The 21304-nt window shown below is 30.5% G+C and overlaps 2 protein-coding genes across 4 annotated transcripts; both read right to left on the reverse strand.

Moving 5' to 3' along the window:
* Window positions 1-1471: 1471 nt before the first annotated feature.
* Window positions 1472-6107, reverse strand: LOC140880623 (GCN5-related N-acetyltransferase 6, chloroplastic-like). Of its 3 annotated transcripts, none has more exons than XM_073285220.1 (9): window positions 5710-6107; window positions 4393-4615; window positions 4178-4230; window positions 3985-4021; window positions 3419-3490; window positions 2828-2932; window positions 2338-2494; window positions 2149-2225; window positions 1472-1774 (listed from the first exon to the last, which is right to left on the reverse strand). In XM_073285220.1, exons 1-9 carry the CDS (start codon window positions 5820-5822, stop codon window positions 1709-1711), a joined length of 903 nt encoding a protein of 300 aa, XP_073141321.1. In that variant the 5' UTR covers window positions 5823-6107; the 3' UTR covers window positions 1472-1708. The 3 variants fall into 3 exon arrangements, with proteins under 3 accessions (XP_073141321.1, XP_073141324.1, XP_073141322.1); XM_073285223.1 differs by having other exon boundaries at window positions 4178-4264; XM_073285221.1 differs by lacking the exons at window positions 3985-4021; window positions 4178-4230.
* Window positions 6108-12624: 6517 nt separating this feature from the next.
* LOC140882874 (L-ascorbate oxidase-like) lies at window positions 12625-20872 on the reverse strand. The gene is made up of 5 exons (XM_073289106.1): window positions 20404-20872; window positions 19828-19920; window positions 18635-18847; window positions 17343-17540; window positions 12625-13809 (listed from the first exon to the last, which is right to left on the reverse strand). Exons 1-5 carry the CDS (start codon window positions 20668-20670, stop codon window positions 12832-12834), a joined length of 1749 nt encoding a protein of 582 aa, XP_073145207.1. The 5' UTR covers window positions 20671-20872; the 3' UTR covers window positions 12625-12831.
* Window positions 20873-21304: the final 432 nt, after the last annotated feature.

The raw sequence follows: 21304 nt of genomic DNA on the forward strand, positions 1-21304 counted from the left end.
AACAAATATCGTGTACAACGATATTTACAATTATTATATTGTGATATTTGTTATTTTATCGCGAAATTTTGTATTCAATTTATCGTGAGATTTTGATATATTTAATTTTTGCATTGTGTTGTAAGATTTGTTGTACAAAATTGGTTGTACATGTAGGCTTTTAGAAGAAATTCCAATCAAGATGAGAAAAGTTTTCAGATTCTCGGATCAATGACCCGTGGAAACCGGAAGCAAAAAAAGTAACATCAGTGCAATAACACTTTGAGTCTTACCAATGCACTTATGTAGTATTTGGAGAGCTTCTAGAAAATACTAATCGGCTTTTTTTAACAAAATTTTGAAATTTTGTTTAAAAAAAAACCGAGAAGTGTACAAGCTCTTTCAAACACTAGCTCAATATTAGGAACAAAATTTTGTTAAAAAAAAAAGCCGAGAAGTGTACAAGCTCTTTCAAACACTAGCTCAATATTAGGAACTTGTAGAGCAGACATACTTCTACGAATCTCTTAATCTCTTGGGCCAACATAAGTTAGACTTGAATCTTCTGTTGAGCCGATGACTTCTTGCACGGCTAAGTGCTAACAAAGAGAAAATAATTTTATTTTTTTAATTTTGTGTTTTGGTTTATTAAGTTTTTAAAGTTAAGTTTTGGTTTTAATTTTCGAGTATTTTTTTATCAAATTACTAATGTGACATTCGAAATGTAACATGAACATCGAAAATTATTGTCTTTTTGATCTCGATGATTAGATAAGCAAATACTAGAACTTAAAAGTTATGTATCAAAAACAAAAGTTAACTACTCAATGGACCAACCCAGAATTGTTCAAGTTACGAATTAAAAAAAATTTCATTTTCCCAAATTATTTTATAACACCCAAGTTCGTTTTTCATATATATATATATATATATATATATATATAAGTATCTGTTAAGATTGTTTGTCATGTGTGATCGTTAATTTTTTTTAGTTAAAAATTATTAAATATATTATTATCTCAAATGCTTATTTAGTTTATTTATTTTTGTAAAAAAAATCCTCTAGTTTATTTGTTAAAATTTTACATGTTAATTGAGAAATTACATTAAAAAATAAATTATTAGAGAATATTTATTGGATGGCTAACTGATAAAAAAATTCCACCAATTTTTAATTAAAAATTTATATTTGCAGAGCATTTAAAAGAAAAAATTACTTCTTCCATTTAGGGGATTTAGGTTTTTTAAAAAAATTGCAGTTAGAGATTTTATTTAAAAAAATTATGAGTGGTTCCTTCGTCCCTTCAACCATATAAATATAACGATTATATATGATGATTTTTACAACTATTGCCATATGTATTCATAAAAAAAAATTGTTTAAAGAAAAAATATAAACATATTATGAAATTTCCACGTCATTGAAGCTTGAGCTGACCTTCTACACGTATTACATATTTAGAAATCTGGTAACTAGAGAATGATACCGATCATGGATGTAAACAGTAAATTTCTGTAACTAGACAAGATAGTTTCTACAACTTTTACAGTTCAAGAATGTATATATCGAAAAATACAAATACACAAACACCCACAAGAAGTTTACTCCAATGAACGCATTCATTAAAATACAATACGACGCGAATGTTACCCGTGTGAAAGGAGTTGAGAGTCGAGATCTCTTGGAGCAAAAAACATGGATGGAAGTACGTATGTTTTTACATTACTACTATAAATCCATGGACATTAGTATCTTTTGATCCTTTGACAAAGGAGACAAAGCAGCCTCGACGACCTGCACATCCATCCAAAAAGCTGTTTTTAGATTCACGTCATAAAGATTACAGCAAACTAAAGGTATGTCAATCCATCCAGAAAACGGTTTTCCTAAGTTTTGAAAATATAATACAAATGTAACATGGAAAAAATTAATAGGATTTATCAAACAAGAAGCATCTATGGTTGTCCATTCTAAATGAGTATAATCAGTGAAAACTTTTCAGTTGGTCATAAACGTTGTTCGCCACCATTTAATGATGGGCAAAAAAACCAAATCAGTAGAGTCATAAGCCCTTGTGATATCATCATGCAGAATTTAATACACATAACGATTCAACAACAATTAAAGAGGAACTATTGACTATGCGAGCAAGGGTAGTGAAAGGGTACCTTGAAGCCAGTTTTTCTGTATAGATCCTGGGCAGGCCTGTTGTCTGCATTTACATGAACAAAGAGCTGCTTCATACCTGTTGGTATAACAGTAACCACAGAAAAGATATTAATTGATGGCAATATGTAACACATCACACCAAAACCAACAAGCAGAACCGGTAACAATGTTGAAAGTTAAGATGAGACCTGACACCATGGCAACATCCGTAGCTAAGTATATCATGTTTGAAGCAATACCCTGACGTCGAGCAAACTTTGCCACGCAAACATTTGCAATATAAGCATATTTGTGCATATCCAGGGGATCCTGGTTCGCCAAAACAGCAGAATGTCTCTTAACGTCCTACGAAATAAGGAATACAGTTCCACTGAGTTTTGGGGAACACATTATAATTATAAATCACATAAAAAAAAGCACATGTTCATCTGTGGAATATAATGCAAAAGGAGGCTCAATATGGGAGGCTGCAGAATCTTCTCTCGTCGGAAAGATAAGTGGAAAAGCAATCCAGGAAAAAATTAAATAACAACAGATGTGAAGCTGCTGAGACTAATGATACTTCTTGAGTTACAGCTGCTAAACGCTGCACCATTTCCAATCAAGAAACTATCTCACACACAGTAAATGCTAGATCATGTTTCAAATCCACAACATTTCATGGGCATGAGATTGTACCTCAGGATATGTCTCCCCTTGCACAAATTGCCGAATACTTAAATCCAAAGTTCCCACGATACTATTTAGGACCGTTCTTCTGACATTTTTCTCTTCCTTCTTAACCTGCATGGTCAGAAAAACAAGAGTAAATTTTGAGCCCCTGGATAGGAACAGCAGATAGAAGATGCTCCGACATTTTATGATCAGATAACCTACAATTGAAGATGCACATAAATGGAAGAGCGGAATGGTGCCAACAGATCAAGTTGGTACAGGTTAGAGGATAAGGTTGATATACCGTGGTTCTAAGCTGCGGCACATCATCAACATAGACTAGACTACTAATTATTTTGCCAGAAAATCATATTTAATATGAATAGTTTTGGTTCTTTTCAATAAAACCAGAAATATAATAAATAGTAAAAGGCAAAAAAGGGAAGAGTGTCAAAGCCTAATAAATAGGAAAAAATTTGAGATTTTCTCGAACTACTACAGTCTACAGTGTCAGGGTACTGAACAAATGAAGAGGAAAAATCTTGGCAAACACGATTATCTCAAAACTTTCAAAGGATTGAGTGAAATACTCGTGCCACTGTTTGCCTTACTTACAGCAACTAAGCAAAAGCAGTTCAACGATTTCCCTTCCTGGCCAAAACATCTTCTCTTCAAAGCATAAAATTCCTGCCAATATGAGATGAATGGATTAAGAGAGGACTATAGTCCATGAATAGATCATAAAATTGCATGGCACCAAAGGAATTGAGGGTCATCACAAGAACTTGTAATGAACCAAATTTAAAGCACAAGTGAGCTTCTCACAGAAATAGAAAGCATATTCGAAAATAATATTTAACGCATAGCCAATTTGTGTGCACAGACAAAACTTAGACAGGGCCATTAAAAGCATAACCAATGGCATTGGCACCATAGAAAAAATCCAAGTGCCATAATTTGGATACGGTGCATCAAGACAAAACAGTAACGTAGTTCTGAAAAGTAAAAGTTAAGGAGCATTGGTTAGAACAAACTAATTAGTTTTTGCCGCCCCCAAAAAAGCTTACCATAGAATAAGAAAAACATATTTTTATCAACTCAATTCAAGTCATCAGCGATAAAGAAAATTCAGGGTGTACAACGTGATCCTATAAAAACCACTTCCAATCTATATAACTTGCCTGCTCAGCATACTTTCTTTTATAACTATCAACATGCCTGAAAATGACAAAATAATCATCGTAATCAATTGACAAATAAATGACAATTTAGGATCTCCAGAAAGATTATTTAATCTGTGTGAGAAGGCATTAGTGGAGCATGTTGAATCACAATCAAGCAGAAAATAGAAAGTAAAAAATTCAGATAATTGACCTCGTGTAAGACAAGGATTCCCAATGGGCTTCTGCTCGGAGCCATGCCGCTGTCTGCCATTTTAAGTCAAACATGGAGACAAGAAATCTGATGTTCTTTCAGAAAAATACAGACACCATGATACAAACACCAACTACAATGATGATTTTGGTTGGGTGCATCGCACATCCATTGTACAGAATGGAAAAGAAAGGGGGAAAAGGAAAAAAACCAACCCAATATTCTTCATCCAAGATAGCCCCACGAGCAACAAAACGCCCAAAGTTTCGCCTTTGAAGACCAGTGCACTCCTGATCGGTAAGTTGAAGACGGTCAAAGGAGAGTTCAGGTAGCTTTGATGTTTCATTCTTGAATGAACCCAAGTTCCGAATATTTTGGTCATTGTTGCAGTGAACTTCAAGATGTTTCCATCTATAATATTGAGCAGGGAACGTCTCCCTATACGGTTAGGTAAGGTGCAAAGAATAAGTAATTGAATAATTGTTCATTAAGAAAGCAGTAAGGTCCGACAAAGAAGAAAAAAGTACTTGATAACTGTTTTCCTGGTAAGTGGTAACATGCTGGTAGATCGAATATAAATTGGCAAAAGGAAAGCCTGAGCAATTTAATGATTTCAAGCAATAGATCACTTTGACTATCAGTTAGATATTGGTGGCATAGAACAGGAAACTGGGTGAAAGGAAATGTACGATGGAGCAATTACACTCTCGTCCGCCTCTCACATCTTCTCATGGCACAATAAACATTCATTTGCAGAATATTCCAAATAAACGGTTTGAAATATTTTACCATCACTCCAATCATAATCATAATAATTAAATGGCTTTAAGAAAATGATTACAAATCATTGCTGAATTTCATCAATCACTGAAAGCTATGTTCTGGCTCCCAATCTCAAACAGGTTCTTTTGAAGGTTTCTTAGCCACAGATTCAAATCCATGAACTATTAAGGATGATTTTGAGTTACTAAATATTTCAAAGACCAGCTAACATTTAAGCAGTTCATCGCCACTCAGGTAATCCTCCCAACTTTTTTCAATAAAAGCATTTGAAGCTTCCTCCAAACGGAATGCGTGAGTCAGACCAACAGGTCACAAAATTTCTTCTATTAAATTACGAAATTTGAAATCCAAGGTGATATATTAGTACGGGACAAGGGTTTATGGCTGTTTTACCATGTTATGACGTTTGAACTTATCCATATACAGCAAAACAATTCTTCATTTGAGAAAAGAAAAAAAAATAAAAATTCCTTCTACCGTATATGCTTCACTTTCTTACATGTTTTCAAAGTAACAAGTCAAACCAAACTAATTTTAATCAAACCGTTCTCCCTTTCCATTTTCAAAGTTAGCACACATTCCAAACTCCATCTCAGTAGGTAAAATGAAAAACTAGGTCTCAAAAGCACTACTTAATACAACAGTTATTTGTGGAGGATCAAATACACAAAAATCATTGGCGTACACGTCAATACGCAAATGATTTTACTCCATGAGAACATTACGATGAGGTGTGAAATAAGAAATACCTAGTAAAGATGTCGAGAACAGGGGTGGAATCGCGTTTGTTGCTCGATATCAAGAACGTTAAATTCGGGGGCTGTACTTTAAATTCCGGCAAAAAGCTGCTCTTAAGCTCCATTTCTTCTCCTCTTTATCTTATCTTCCGTGTGTCATCAAATCAAATGCTCGACCATCAAACGACCGATCAGCATAAAGACGAACGATCGAAGCAAAATCTATCTCAATTCATGAGTTTCTGGAGTACGCCGCACGAAAGCAAGAATCGGAAGTGGATATAGAGCACATTAGTGGGAGCTGATCGATAGAAATTGGGATTTTTTTTTTTAATCTTATTCAGAAAATGGCAAGCGTGGAGCGGTCAGCAGGAGATTTATAGGCGCTGGTTTACCCACAAATTGTCTACGACTTTGGTTCGATGGTGGAAATGGAAATTGGAAGGAAGTTGAAAAAGATTTTTTTCCTTTTTTTTTCTTTTCCCAAAACTAAAGTCGCATTCTATATTTGACTGGCTCGGAATGCGTTTAAATTTGGTGCAGTTGCAAGCAAAGCATAGCGTGGTGTTTAATTTTGATTTTTGGGTAACAATAGAAAATCGTGTCGTCTTCTCGCACAATGAATTGCGACAAATACTTTTGTAAAATTCTTGTAAATTTTGATGAGTTAATATTATTATATTACGGGTTTAAACATCTCATTTTCTCTCTTATATTTTTTTTGAGCATGCAAACCTCTAATCTATTCGTATAATTGTGAAGGCACACACATAAAGATGCAACTTCTTGAATGTTTTAGCTAATAAATTCTAAGAAATATCTTCTTTCCTTAATTTTTTGTATCCAATTTTTTAAATCAAATTTTCATGAAATTAATTTATGCAATGCACAATTTAATTCTAAAGTAATAATTCACAACAGGGGCGGAGCCACCCCAAAGGCTGGGGTGGGCTCCGGCCCAGGAGGGGAAAAGTACAGTTTTAGTCTTATATTTTCACATCAAAATATTTTTGGTCCTTAAACATTTCAAAGCAACATTTTTAGTCCTTAAACTTTACAAATTGCAACACAATTAGTCCTTATAGTTTTTTTTATGGTTAAATATATTTTTTGGAAGTAATTTATTATATTTTTAAATTATAGAGACCTAAATAAATAAAAATCCATGAAAAATAAAGATCATAATATCTACAACACAAACATTTTTTTTAGTAACATATTTATTCTTTTTTATGATGTTATTATATGTAAATAAAATTTATTACGGTTTTTTTATTAAACATAAAATATCTACTTTAGAATATATATTTTTTTCATAAAAATAATCGAATATGTTTTTAAAATTAAATATCTTATAAATATTTTAATAAGCAAATTTCTTAATGTATTTTCTAATAATTTTTTAAAATAAAATTTATTTAATATCTTTGATACTAAATAACTGATTTGATATCAAATTTATATAAGCATTTTAATTTTATTTAATAATAAGATATGAACTACATAAATTTTAATTTTCTTAAAATATCAAATATAAATATGTAATATATATAATTATGTTTGTAAATATTAAACATCAATAATAAATTAAACGAATAAAAAATACATATGGTATACAAATTAATCTTGAAAGTTGAAACTCTAATTTTAATTTTAGTTTTTAATTTTTTTAAAATAAAGATGAAACATTTTTTATAAAAAAAAAAATATAGTTTCATTTACTATTTTTATGTTTTTTTTTTCTTTTCACAATATTTTATTATTAATTTTATTCATTTTTAGACCCTAAAATTTAATAATATCATAAATTAGTCCTCACAAATATATTTAACTATAAAATAAATTGCAAGGACTAATTTTGTTACCATTTTTAAAGTTTAAGGACTAAAAATGTTGTATTGAAATGTTTAGGGACCAAAAGTGTTTTGATATGAAAGTATAAGGACTAAAAATATATTTTTTCTTGTACTCCTAGTCCAAATTAAATTTTTTAATTAGCTCAATATTTGGTCCAACATATTTTCTGAAATATATTTGTGAGTTTTGTTTGCTTTGTTTTATTAAAAAATAATTCAAAGAAAGAGCAAACAACTCTGTTTTCAGTCATGTTTCTTCCCAATTACTCTAAAAGTTTAATTTTTATCAAGACTTTTGTATTTTTTAAAATTATATTTTGTTATTTTTGAATTAATTGATTTTATTGATGTGTGTAATCGTGTGTTTCTTGTAAATAATTGTGAAATTGACTTTTTGAAATGATTTAATATTACTTTCTATGACTTTCTATAGCATTTTTGTATTTTTATTAATTGGAAAATGGAAATGATTTTTATTTTCAAGTAATTTATTTTCAGGATTTATATATTTAAAGTTTTTTTATTTCTTTGATCTAAATGAGGTGTTTTTGTTTTTTTTTAAAAAAAAAAATGAGGTGTTTTTGAGTGGTTCATCTTTAAATTTGTTCATGATGTATTATTATATTATTTGAAATATCATATTTTTCACTTTGAGTATATTGTAAGGATATCAATTGAATGAGATGGTTTAATATATTATATATATAACTTAATTTTTTTTACAACCACCAACATTTTTTCGGAGTCATCTCACTTGTACATCGATCACATCTTTAGTAGTTTATTTTTTTGTCATTATATAATATTTTTAGTTATCATTAAATGTTTGTAAGTGTTCCTTGATTATAAATTATACTTTTAATATATTTTAATTTTTAAATATTTTATTTAAATTATTTTAATTTTTTCATCGAATTAGTCAGCCAAGGGTGAAATTTTTTTCTGACTACGCCCCTGAGTGCAATGAAAATTGTTGAATGCAATAATTGTCCTTGCTGGGTAAAACAATCGAATCACGACGCTTGACTGCTGTGCAGTTTAAAAGATTTGAGTTGCACTATTACCGCCAGTTATAGCTTTCGATAAAGCAGCAAGTGATCGGTCTTATATATTGTTACAAATTATTAATAAAATCTTCTTTATTTATAGGACAACACCACTTCAATATACTACAAGATTTTAGAAACACAAAATAAAAAATATATACATTTATTCTCAAAATGGATAATAAGGTTGAAATACAAGACAAAATGTTAACATTTTAATCAAAAACATTCAAAATTCGAGCAAAAGTTTAGCAACAAAAATTATTGCAATAGTAGATTTCGAACAACTTAGCATGAAATTAAAAATACAAAAAACGTCCAATAACACATTGATTATTAACGATATTGACTTACAAGTAATAGAAGATAATAACACAAGAATCAAAGAATAAAGATATAAAAATAAAAATAATTGATAGAGAAAAAATCACAAGAATTATTATCGAGTATGATGAGAAAATTAATTTTTTTAAGAATAAATAATGGATGGCAATCGAAAAAATCGTGAAAGAAGAAAAATGGTTATGTAAAGAAAAAAAAACGCTGTAATTTAATTTAGAGTTTAGAATGCATTATCTTTATTATTATTATTTTCTCAAAATCAGTAGTGGTGAAATAATTTTTCAACACTATGTATTATTTATTATATTTTTTTCTTAAATTTTATTTATTAAATATGTCATGACATCAAATTATATATTTTCCTCAATGTCTAATTTATACAAAATTATAGTATTTGTTACAACCATTATTTGCAATAATGTCTATAAATTCAATTAGACTTGTAACATATAAAATATTTAAACAAAAATTATTCGTACTCATTTTATAAAAAATGTTATAAAGATCATATTACATTGAACTTAATATTTACTAAAATATCATGAAGATTATTAACTAATTGCATGTTTATCTCTTTTCATCTCAACTCATTTATTTAAAAAATTTATCGATAATAAAAAGTTGTTCCCACGTGCAACGCACGTGATTTTTACTAGTATCTAAAAAAATGTGAATAGTAACAAAAAGTTTTTGATAAAATAACGTTTTGTCGAAGCATAATTTTTAGAAAATCTAAAAACAATATTACAAAAAAAAGAATAGATATTTGTTAAAAACAAATATTTTTTCACTGAAAATATTAAAAGAGATTATATATTTAATCTATTCTACATATAAAAGTAAATAGAAGGGTGTAGTTTTTTTAAATTGTGAATCAGGGGCGTAGTCAGAAAAAATTTCACCCTGGGCTGACTAATTCGATGAAAAAATTAAAATAATTTAAATAAAATATTAAAAAATTAAAATATATTAAAAGTATAATTTATAATCAAGGAACACTCGCAAATTTAATGATAACTAAAAATATTATATAATGACAAAAAATATAAACTACTAAAGATGTGATCGATGTACAAGTGAGATGACTCCGAAAAAATGTTGGTGGTTGTAAAAAAATTAAGTTATATATATAATATATTGTTGGGTTGTGAAACACAAGCAATCTTGATTTTGATGATAACAAAACTTGTTATTGTGTTTCTAACATATTTAATCAAGTGTTGTAGTTGATAGATCAAAGTTGGAAGTGTTTGAGCTGGAAATCAAATAAATCAATTTGGCGCAGTTAAGTAAATCAATCATATCTCATGGCTCGGTGATCCAAATGACTTGAGGCCAAAACAGTTGGAAAGCTTACTCAAATATATACAAGTCATATCTCAGTCCAGATGAGTTAATTCGGATGTTATCAAGGCGAAAAGGTGGTCGCAACATCAAGCTGGATGCAAATCAGATCGAAGTTACAGAAACCAGATCAAACAGACCAGTCCTGGTATTTTGGCCATAACTTACAGATCGCTTATCCAAACGGGATTATTCAGTATGCGTTACGAATCTGAGACAAAGATATACAAACCATCTTCAAGAAGCTCAATCTGAATCGGAGTGTAAGAAGCAGATAAAGCAGGATGAATTTTCGAGATCTGCACAGAAATTCTGCATAACAGAATTTCTGACACAACGTAGTATTTCGAGTATATCTCTCACATACAAACTCGAAATTGAGTGATTCTTAATTCCATGGAAAGCCAAGAGAAAGGGCTACAACTTTTATGTTTATCACTTTGCCCAGAAATCAGTGAATCAAGAGCTAGAAGCAAATGAACAGATCAGCTTGAATCTGGAACAAACCAGATCAACTAGAATGATGATCAACTACGAGATTAGATCAAGCTTGACCAGAACAAGATCAAAGTTCGACCAGATCAAAGCGGACCAGACCAGATCAAAGCTTGACCAGACCAGATGAGTTTGACCAGATCGAATCGGTCAAACCAGTCCGATGAACAGTAAAATCAGCTCAACTTCAGAAAATGGACAGCAACTCAAATATTACCGTTGCAACTTCAGAAAGTGTCCAGAAACATCCCAAACGGTCATATTATTGAATCTAACATTCAAATCATTCTTGAAGCTTATAAATACAACACTTTGAAGATCAAACACAAGCTTGGGCATGAGATTCAAAGTGTGGGGCAGCCTACATGAAGAAAACAAGCTAGATGAGAGCAAAGCCCAAAGTGTGAAGAACATCATCAGAATCTTGAGCGTGAGCAACCTTAGTTCTTCACACCCAACTCACTCACATATTCGAGAGATGTATTCATAGATTAGTTGAGTGAAGAGTCTTAGCACAAAGACATTAAACATTGTGTTTGTAGTCTTGGCATAAGAGATGTTAAACAATATGCGGATTGTGAGGTTGAGGCCTACAATCGAGAGTGACTAGGAGTTCTCGTTTAGGCATTGGATAAGTTCTAAATTAGATTGGGTTTGTACAAATGGGTTTGTATAAATCAAAGTCTTCTAGTGGATCCTTTCGAGGTGGAAGAAGGGGTGACGTAGGAGATTGAGCTCCGAACATCCATAAACAAATTCGTGTCTATTTGTTTATAGCATTTACATTATTATTGTCACTGTTTTAAGATGCATTGTTGAAGCATTTTATGTGTTCTTCAGAGACCAAAATATTACACACAAAGTGTTTGATAAAATGCTTCAACCAAACTGTTTTTATTATTTGAACTTGCATTATTTCAAATGACTTTCAAAATGTTTATTTGGTTTCTACGAAGGATTATTTCGAGTGTATTCCGCTTGGTTTGAAAACCAAACTCGATATAATTCATCGGTGCTCGGTTTATTTTTGAACATTTCAAGAACGAGCTATTGTAGCTCTAAAATATTTTTAAGTGTGTATTCCCCCCCTCCCCTCTACACACATATTTTCGATCCTAACATATATTAAACCATCGCATTCAATTGATATCCTTACAATATACTCAAAATGAAAAATATGATATTTCAAATAATATAATACATCATGAAAAAATTTAAAGATGAACCACTCAAAAACACCTCATTTTTTAAAAAAAAAAAAAAACCAAAAACACCTCATTTAGATCAAAGAAATGAAAAAACTTAAAATATATAAATCCTAAAAATAAATTACTTGAAAATAAAAATCATTTCCATTTTCCAATTAAAAAAATACAAAAATGTCATAAAAAGTCATAGAAAGTAAGATTAAATCATTTCAAAAAGTCCACTTCACAATTATTTACAAGAAACACACGATTACACACATCAATAAAATCAATTAATTCAAAAATAACAAAATATAATTTTAAAAAATACAAAAGTTTTGATAAAAATTAAACTTCTAGAGTAATTGAGAAGAAACATGACTGAAAATGGAGCTGTTTTCTCTTTCTTTGAATTATTTTTTAATAAATCAAAGCAAACAAAACTCACAAATATATTTCAGAAAATAAGTTGTAAAATATTTAAATTCAAAGTCTAAATGACTTAAATAAACAACAATCAACTAAAAATTATTAAAAATAATTTTTTATTCACTAGGTATCATCTCATAAAATATATAATATAAACAATTATATAAATAAAATTATTAATTTAATAAAATTTCGGTTTTTTCGGTCGGTTCGATTTTGAGATATATAATCCGAAACCGAACCAAATAAATTTTGGTTTTAACATTTATATTCGAATTTCAAATTTCGGTTTTCGGTTCGATATTTGATTTTTCCGATTTGGATTTCCGGTTTTTTCGGTTTTATCCGAACTTTAAAAACACCTATCGGTCAGTTAGCTAAAATCATGCACTGCATTACATAAATAAATTAATATATCCAGCTACCGAATTAACTTCAAATGCCAGTAGTACCATTCTTCTTCTTCATCAACAATTTCCCCGTCAAACCACAGCCCAGAGCCTCGCCGGGGATGTTCTTGATCCGCCGAACACCTTCCGCGAAAACAACTCCCATTCCCATATGCAAATGCGGCTCGATGTGGCAATGGAACGCCCACACCCCGGGGTTATCCGCCACAAATCTCACCGCCGTCCACCCGTACGGGAAAACCACCGCCGTGTTCTTAAACGGCGGATTCTCCAGGTTGAATCTCCCCTCGTCTTCCTCCGCGAACTTGCCTTCCCCGTACCCAAGAACCCAGAAATCATGCCCGTGCAGATGCCACGGGTGTATCTCGCTCACGTTGGCCTTCAACGCGTTCGCGTTCTGTAGTACGACATCCACCGTCGTGTTGAATCTCAGCCTGTACACTCCGTTCCCGTAGCTGGAATTCTGGTTCCCCGCGGGCTTCATGATCTCGTACTCGCGGCCGAAATCATCCGGGGGAGGCTTCTGGTCGAATGCGCGGGTCAACCCGTATCGGATGGAACCCAGATAAGGGGTGGCGGGCAGGACTAAGGAGACATTGTTGATGGCCCATTTGGTGTACCCGTCGATGAAGTTCTGGGTGTTGAGCAGCACGATTCGCCTGTCGGGTCTCGCCGGTGGCTTAGGGGTGCTGCCGCCCTTTAAGGCTAGGACTTTTTTGCTGAGAGCCACGCTGTATTTGTAATCGTTCCATGCCGGGGCGACCGGAGGCGGGGATTCCGGCAGCTTCGACGCCGGAGTTGGCCGGTAGTTTAGGATCGTTAGGGCCGGTGGAGTTTTGGGTTCTCTTCCTCGTACAGAGACGGAGATCCAGTAGTTGTTGGAAGGGTCCTGATCGGTGGTGAAGAGGACGGAGTAGCTCTCGCCGGAGTATACGTCGATGTTTTCGACGGCGAATGGGTGGACGTAGTTCCCGTCGGCCTCCACCACCGTCATTTTGTGATTCTACATGCACATTTGGAACATATGTACGTATCATCAATACAAAATATATTTAACTAGCTAATGTATTATATATATGTCGAATTTTTTAATTATTTACTAATGAATTAAAGAATAAGCTAAACTCATGCATGATATATATATAGTTTATTCAACACGTAAATTAGGATATTATTTGTGAATTTTTTAAAATTTTATAAAAAAAGAATTGTAGGGTAAGATTTTTAGGCTATTTATTAGGAGTTTTTTCAAAATAATATTTGGAAGTGTCTCCTTACTCTCGGACTTATTGCCAATTTTGTAACCACATAGGAAATTTTAAAAATATTCGTCAGAGCATGTAATTTATGATACTATTTTATGCCATGGGTGAGATATGTGATAGAGTTTTTATTAAATTTAATGTAAAATAAAAATCTAATTTCAAAAACAACGTGTTTAAAATTATATATCATAAATACAGCAAAACAGCGGATCCCCTGTCAGAGATGGAGGACGCTGCCTATGTGGCAATTTATTATTATTATAATTTTTATTTTATTTTATTTTTTAATTAATTATATAATTAATAAATATTTTTATAAACTTATAATTTATTTATTATTAACTTGTAATTTTGTTTCTCAAATTTTTTAAATTTTAATAAAATTTCGAATTTTTTGTCCTAAAAAATTATTAAAGAGACTTAAATAAAAAATTAAATTGATTAAATGATTTTTTTATCAGTTATATTTATAAAAATATTGTTAGCCTAAATAAAAATATTTTATAAAAATTCTACATTTACCATATTAATATTATTTTTTAAAATTTAAACACATAATAAAAGTCTCGTTTATATATAATTAAAATTCAAAAAAGATATTTTTATTTATGTTAACCAATATTTTTATAAATATAACTGATCAAAAAAATTTCATTTAATGACTATACTTTTTTATTTTCGTCTCTTTAATAATTTTTTAAATGGATATCAAAATCAAAATTTAAAATTAAAATTAATCAATTTTGAGAAACAAAATTCCACATTTAAAATAAATAAATTATAAGTTTAAAAAATATTTTTGTGGAATTTTTTTATCTCAAAAGTGATTAATTTTAATTTTAAATTTCTATTTGATGTTCATTTAAAAAATTATTAAAGAGACAAAAATAAAAAATTAAAGTCAGTAAATGAAATTTTTTTATCAGTTATACTTATAAAAATATTGGTTAACATAAATAAAAATATATTTTTATTATTTTTATATTTATTATAAATTTTATTTTTTAATTACAAAATTGTTATATTAGTTGTTGTTGACTTATTTTAATTTGTTTGGATTTATGATAGTATTTTAATTATATTAACAAACCTAGATGAGTTCATTCGGAAAATATTTTATGTTTGAAAAAATTGTATATTTAAAATATATTGTCATCATTAATATTTATTTTGTAAAATTTTGATTTGTGTTAACAAATATTTATTTATTTATACTAAGTATACTTTAAATTTTTACAATTAAACTTTCACATTTTAATTATATATAAACGAGACTTTTTATTATGTGTTTAAATTTTAAAAAATAATATTAATATAGTAAGTGTAGAATTTTTATAAAATATTTTTATTTAGGTTAACAATATTTTTATAAATATAATTGATAAAAAATCATTTAATCAATTTAGTTATTTATTTTCATCTTCTTAATAATTTTTTAGATGGACAATAAAATCAAAATTTTAAATTAATTTAAAAATTTGATAAACAAAATTACAAGTTAATAATAAATAAATTATAAGTTTATAAAAATATTTATTAATTATATAATTAATTAAAAAAGAAAATAAAATAAAAAAAATTATAATAATAATAAATTGCCACATAGGCAGCGTCCTCTGTCTCTGACAGCGGACGCTGCCCATGTGGCATTGTCCTCTGTCAGAGATAGCGGACGCTTGAATATAATATTCAAGCGTTCGCTGTCTTTGACAGAGTTTTGCGATATTTGTAATATATAATTTTAAACACATTATTTTTGAAATTAGTTTTTTATTTTACATTAAATTTAATAAAAACCCGTGATAACTAGATAAAGATGAATATTTTATGCCATGGGGGAGATATGTCATAACTAGCTAATGTATTATATGTATCACATTGGGAACATATATATGTATCATCAATACAAAATTTAACTAGCTAATGTATTATAAATTTATACATGTCGAATTTTAATTATTTATTAACGAATTAAAGAATAAGCTAAACTCATGCATGATATATATATAGTTTATTCAACACGTAAATTAGGATATTATTTGTGAATTTTTTAAAATTTTATAAAAAAGAATTGTAGGGTAAGATTTTAGGCTATTTATTAGGAGTTTTTTCAAAATAATATTTGGAAGTATCTCCTTACTCTCAGGCTCATTGCCAATTTTGTAACGGAAATTTTAAAAATATTCGTCAGAGCATGTAATTTATGATACTATTTCATGCCATGGGTGAGATATGTGATAACTAGATAAAGATGAATATTTTATGCCATGGGGGAGATATGTGATAACTAGATAAAGATGAATAATACAATATTTTTAGATATGTTTTTTTAACTTGTGATTATTTTGGTGTTAAAAAAAAAAACTTATGATTATTTTGTTTACTCTTTATGATATATGAATGTCCTTGTAAAATTTAAATAAATTATGATTATTAAATGCTACAATTAATTTGTAAAATCTCATTCATATCATATTTAATTATAATTCGTTCATCATGTTAATATAGAGAGATGTATGATGTGAGTTGTAACTCACACATAGGGTCCTCACTCCTCACGAACCATTTGATGAAATTTAAATGACTAAAAATGAAATAAACATGAAATGAATAAAAAAATTTATGTATTATCCAATTTTCATTTGATGAAATTTAAATGACTAAAAATGAAACAAACATGAAATGAATAAAAAAAAAATATGTATTATCCAGTAAAACTCCGTGATAGAATTTTCTTAGCGACATGTGCAAGATTCTTACCTAGTTGCAACTCATAAAATTAAACAAAAATAAAGGAACAATTAAACACAATCATAGCTCCAATGTCACCAAACCAATTCTTTTAGGCATGCGCTACTGAATGACAACTTGCGTTTGGACGCACACTCTTAACTTTCATCCACCCTTTCTTGCCTTTTTTATGTCGGGGGAAAAAAGTATAAAGTGGCGAATGATCTATTATACATTCTGTCAAGTTATTCATAAAATCTAGCCAGCAGCTTCAATTCATGCTAGTCCCGAGAAATCTATATCATGCCTTTTGCAAATGGGACAATAGTTTTTGTTCTCACATTTTATTTTATTTTGGACAGTTAAAAGTGATGGATGCTTATTGAACTTCTAAACCAACTCCTACGAAAATGTATGATGGTATGCTTTTAAAAAGACTAGAATTATTGCCAAAAAATAAAAAAAGAAAAAAAAATACTAGTACTATTTAAAATGAATTTGAAATGCTTCGAATACTACACTACTAAGGTAAAAATGTTACCCCGATTGCTAAGTTGAGAGACGCCAATGCGGTGGAGCTGGCTATCCTGAGCCTGTAGGTTTTGTGGGGACGGACACGGAGGAGTTGCGGTGCGTACTGTTCGCTGCCTCTTAGCTTGCACTGCAGGCTGGCTGGGCTATGGCTAAGTTGCGGTGCGAGGGAGCAATTGTACTGCCCTCTCCCATTGATTAGCAAGGTCTGATGTTAAAAATGATGAATAAAATTATTAAAATATCCGATATCAATCATTTTGGCAACTAAAAATAGAAAGATATGTATTTATTTTGGAAAATGGCAATTTTGCTCCGCTAATTTTCTCACTTTGTGATTTTGATATCCTTATATTTTCAGATTTCATTTTTAATCCTACGTGTTCCGATTTTTGAAAATTTTAGTTTTTTTTTGTCGAAAATGCTGATATGACAATATATAGTTAGACATTAGCTCTAAATCAGCATTACGTCGGAAAAAAAACTAAATTTGTCGAAAAAACAAAGATAGTAGATTAAAACTCAAATCTAACAATATAAAAGATCGAAATCGCAAAGAGACAAACACATGAAACTAAACAAAAATTTTCCCTATATTTTTTTTACATAGTGAGGTGGTGGAATTTCGTGTTTAATATAGAACTACAACTCACATAAATGGGATAAGACGACATGGGTGTTAGAGTCTCACCTTACAACTAGGTCAAAGGATATTTAGCAAGAACACAGTTTTTTTTTAATATAAAAATAAAAATTTAAGGAGATGATTATTATATTATAAATGAGTCTCGAATTTGAGATCGCATTCCAAATTTGATATTTTAGTACTGGATGAGCTGTAAGCTATGGACAAAAATACGAAGAGATGTAGGAAGGGGTGACACTGAAATTTGAAAAATCATGCTCAAAATTTGAAAATCCAACTACTTGTTTGAAGGAATCCTGTTTTAGAATAGTTCCCTACTACCAAGAAATCAGAATAGAATACAACTACTTTCTTTATTATATATTCTACTTGTAGTAAGGTATGGACCAGTCGTTTACCTCTATAATGGTCGTCTACAACAAATTAAGATGGCAATTGCATAGACAGCCACAATTACCAAACTAAAATCTCACATTCTTAGATCGATTACGGTTCATCTGATATCAATGTCACGATTTTCTTATTTCTTATAATGTATTTTCGGTAATAAATTTTTTTTTCCAATTTAGTTTAGAATCTTAAATTTATATTTCATCCACCATCTTATAAAATACGACGACGTTTGCGGTGACATCCTAGTTTGAAATTAAGTATACCTGAGGCTCACCAATCCAACGGAAGGGATTGGAGGAGAGATCAACCTCTTGTTCATGGGATCCCTTGTGCCACCAATCACTTAGCAAAATGTTGAATTCGTCATCATATTCAAATGGTTCTTCGTCTCCTTCCCTCACATCCACTATCAAAGAACCATACAACCCTGCTGATCTCTGCATTCCATAGTGCCCATGGTAAAAGTACGTGCCCGCCTATAAAATATCCAATAATACACTTCATCACTATGTAACATCAAATACATAGAATCGTAAAAATAAATTATTACAAATATATCTCAAACCCAAGACTTTGTCTCATCGATACCAGATAATTTATTCTCGGGAAACTTGTCCTATTGGACCATATGGACTATTTTTAGTCATCAATTCAAGTGGCAGTGGGATGACTGCATTGGTAGTGGAATTCATGAGTAGATTATATATTTTTATTGAGCAAGTTGCTTTGTTTGTATACTAGTGGAGGGGCTCGATGTGAGCCCAAATTGAAACGAAACATTAAAAAAAATTTGTTTTTGAGAATTTTTAAGAAATGTTCGAAAATTTTGTCAAAAACAAAAAAGAAAAATACTTCTTATAAACTCTGCAAAATACTATCTAAGTCAATGATTTGGGGAACCGGGTGGTGCTTATAAATATCTATTAATTCTACATGCATTGGAAATCTTTTTAGTCTCACATTTAATTACCCATGACCCACATGTACCATTTTACCAATGAATGATATTTTCTGTCAAGGACCATTGGACGTTACTTGTACTCCATAGATCTGTTTTCAAAAGTTTGTAATAGAAGTTATCGGTTTTTAAAATTAAAATGGTAGAGAGGAAATATGATAGGAAGAGAATCATTATATCAAGTCGTATGGTTAAAGATACTTTGAGAATTTAAAAAATAAAGAAGTATGAAATGTTCGTTGTTCTAGTAATTTAATTTTAAATTTAAACAATAGCATAGATATCAAAAACTAACGAAAGTAGAGATTATTTTTTTAGAAACATATAATTTGTGTTCGAATTAATCATCGAATGATCAGTAATGTAGCCTCGGTCTGATTCGTGAGAGGTTAGCACACTAGTTGAGTTTTTTTTTTTTCTTTTTTCCTTTGGAGTCATCAAATACATATATGTAATTATGATCAGAGTTGATTCAGCCGGGTACATCATGTAAATTACCTTATCGACCTTGAATCTGTACACGAATGTTTCCCCAGGATTGATGGCACATTGCGAGATCGATGCAGTGCCATCCGCCCACGGTGTTCCCAGCTGATATTTTCGAATCAAGAAACTTTAATAAACAAATATGGAAACAAGATACATATTTCACTTGTGTGTGAATTCATTATTAAAAAGAAGGAAAATCACTGAAATTTTGGGAGGACTCGAAACTAAAATTTGAGATCTATCCACAACAATTACATGATTCCCATCATGCGAAATACAAAGGCAAATTCATACTCAAACACCGCCGCTCTCCAAGTCAAAAGTTTTCTTTCTTGAAAAAAAGTAGTAGTAAATTTCGTAAAATTCACAATAAAAACATCGACCTTTATCTATTATAAAAAAAAATAATATTTTCATAGATGAGATCAGGTAGAAGATTCGTACGACAAAATCGACCTTGTGACCGCCTCGTAGGAATTTTCTTCTCTAAATTTAGGGAATGAAAAGAGTTAAAAGTTTGGGCCCGAAACCGCAGCAGCAGGAGATCTATATATCAGTGCTAAATTTTAAAAAAAAAATCTAAACCTGTCTGATTCCATGCCAGTGGATGACTGCTCCTTCAGTGTGAAGCTTGTTTGTGAGCTCTACATGAATGGTGTCCCCAGCCCGGGCCCGAATGGTGGGGCCCGGGAACTGCCCGTTGATCCCCATAACCACACCTTCCATCCCATCCGGAGACCAATGCATATACTCCACCTCCCACCGGAAATGCCTGGACTTGGCACCCCAACTTCCAGGTGTAATAATCGATATCAGAATCACCAAACAGCAAACAACAACTGATGATTCCATACAAAAATCCCACTTTTTTTTTTTATTTTTTTTAAAAAAATTTTGGGTCTGTGTGTGGTATATATATCAAGAGACAGAGCTTTGAGTACTTCTATATATATATATGCAAATGTGTAGATATAGAGATACGTGCTTATATAGAGTGATACAAGCGTAGAAACAACGATCATTCAACGATACCCCATATAGTTCATTTTGTGAAGAGTAGGAAATGTTCATTCCACTTTGGGATTTAATGTGTTCTGTTACAAATTTATAGCATTCAATTATTTCATATTTTTGTAAGACTAATTTGCCCCTTTTTATAAGCATATATATTTAATTACGTTTCCAAAATGGTTCCCTATATATTTATGAGGTTATGACTTATGGGAGCCTCTCAATTTTTTTTGCCAAAATTATTTTTTCAAAAGGTTTTGAAATGCAATATATAGATTAATAATTTACTCCGTTATTTTTTAGTTTAGAATATTAAAATATTATTTGTTGAAGATGTTTTTAAATATTATGTTTTGTTGTTTATCTTATTGTATGATTGCAGAAAATCAAAATATAAAGTACTGAGGTCAATTGCTATTATTATTTTTTTATTCGAGTAAATTAATGTTTATGATTGAGAATTTTTTTCGTTTTG

This window comes from Henckelia pumila, chromosome 2, assembly GCF_033568475.1.
Source record: "Henckelia pumila isolate YLH828 chromosome 2, ASM3356847v2, whole genome shotgun sequence".
Classification (NCBI taxonomy): Eukaryota; Viridiplantae; Streptophyta; class Magnoliopsida; order Lamiales; family Gesneriaceae; genus Henckelia; species Henckelia pumila.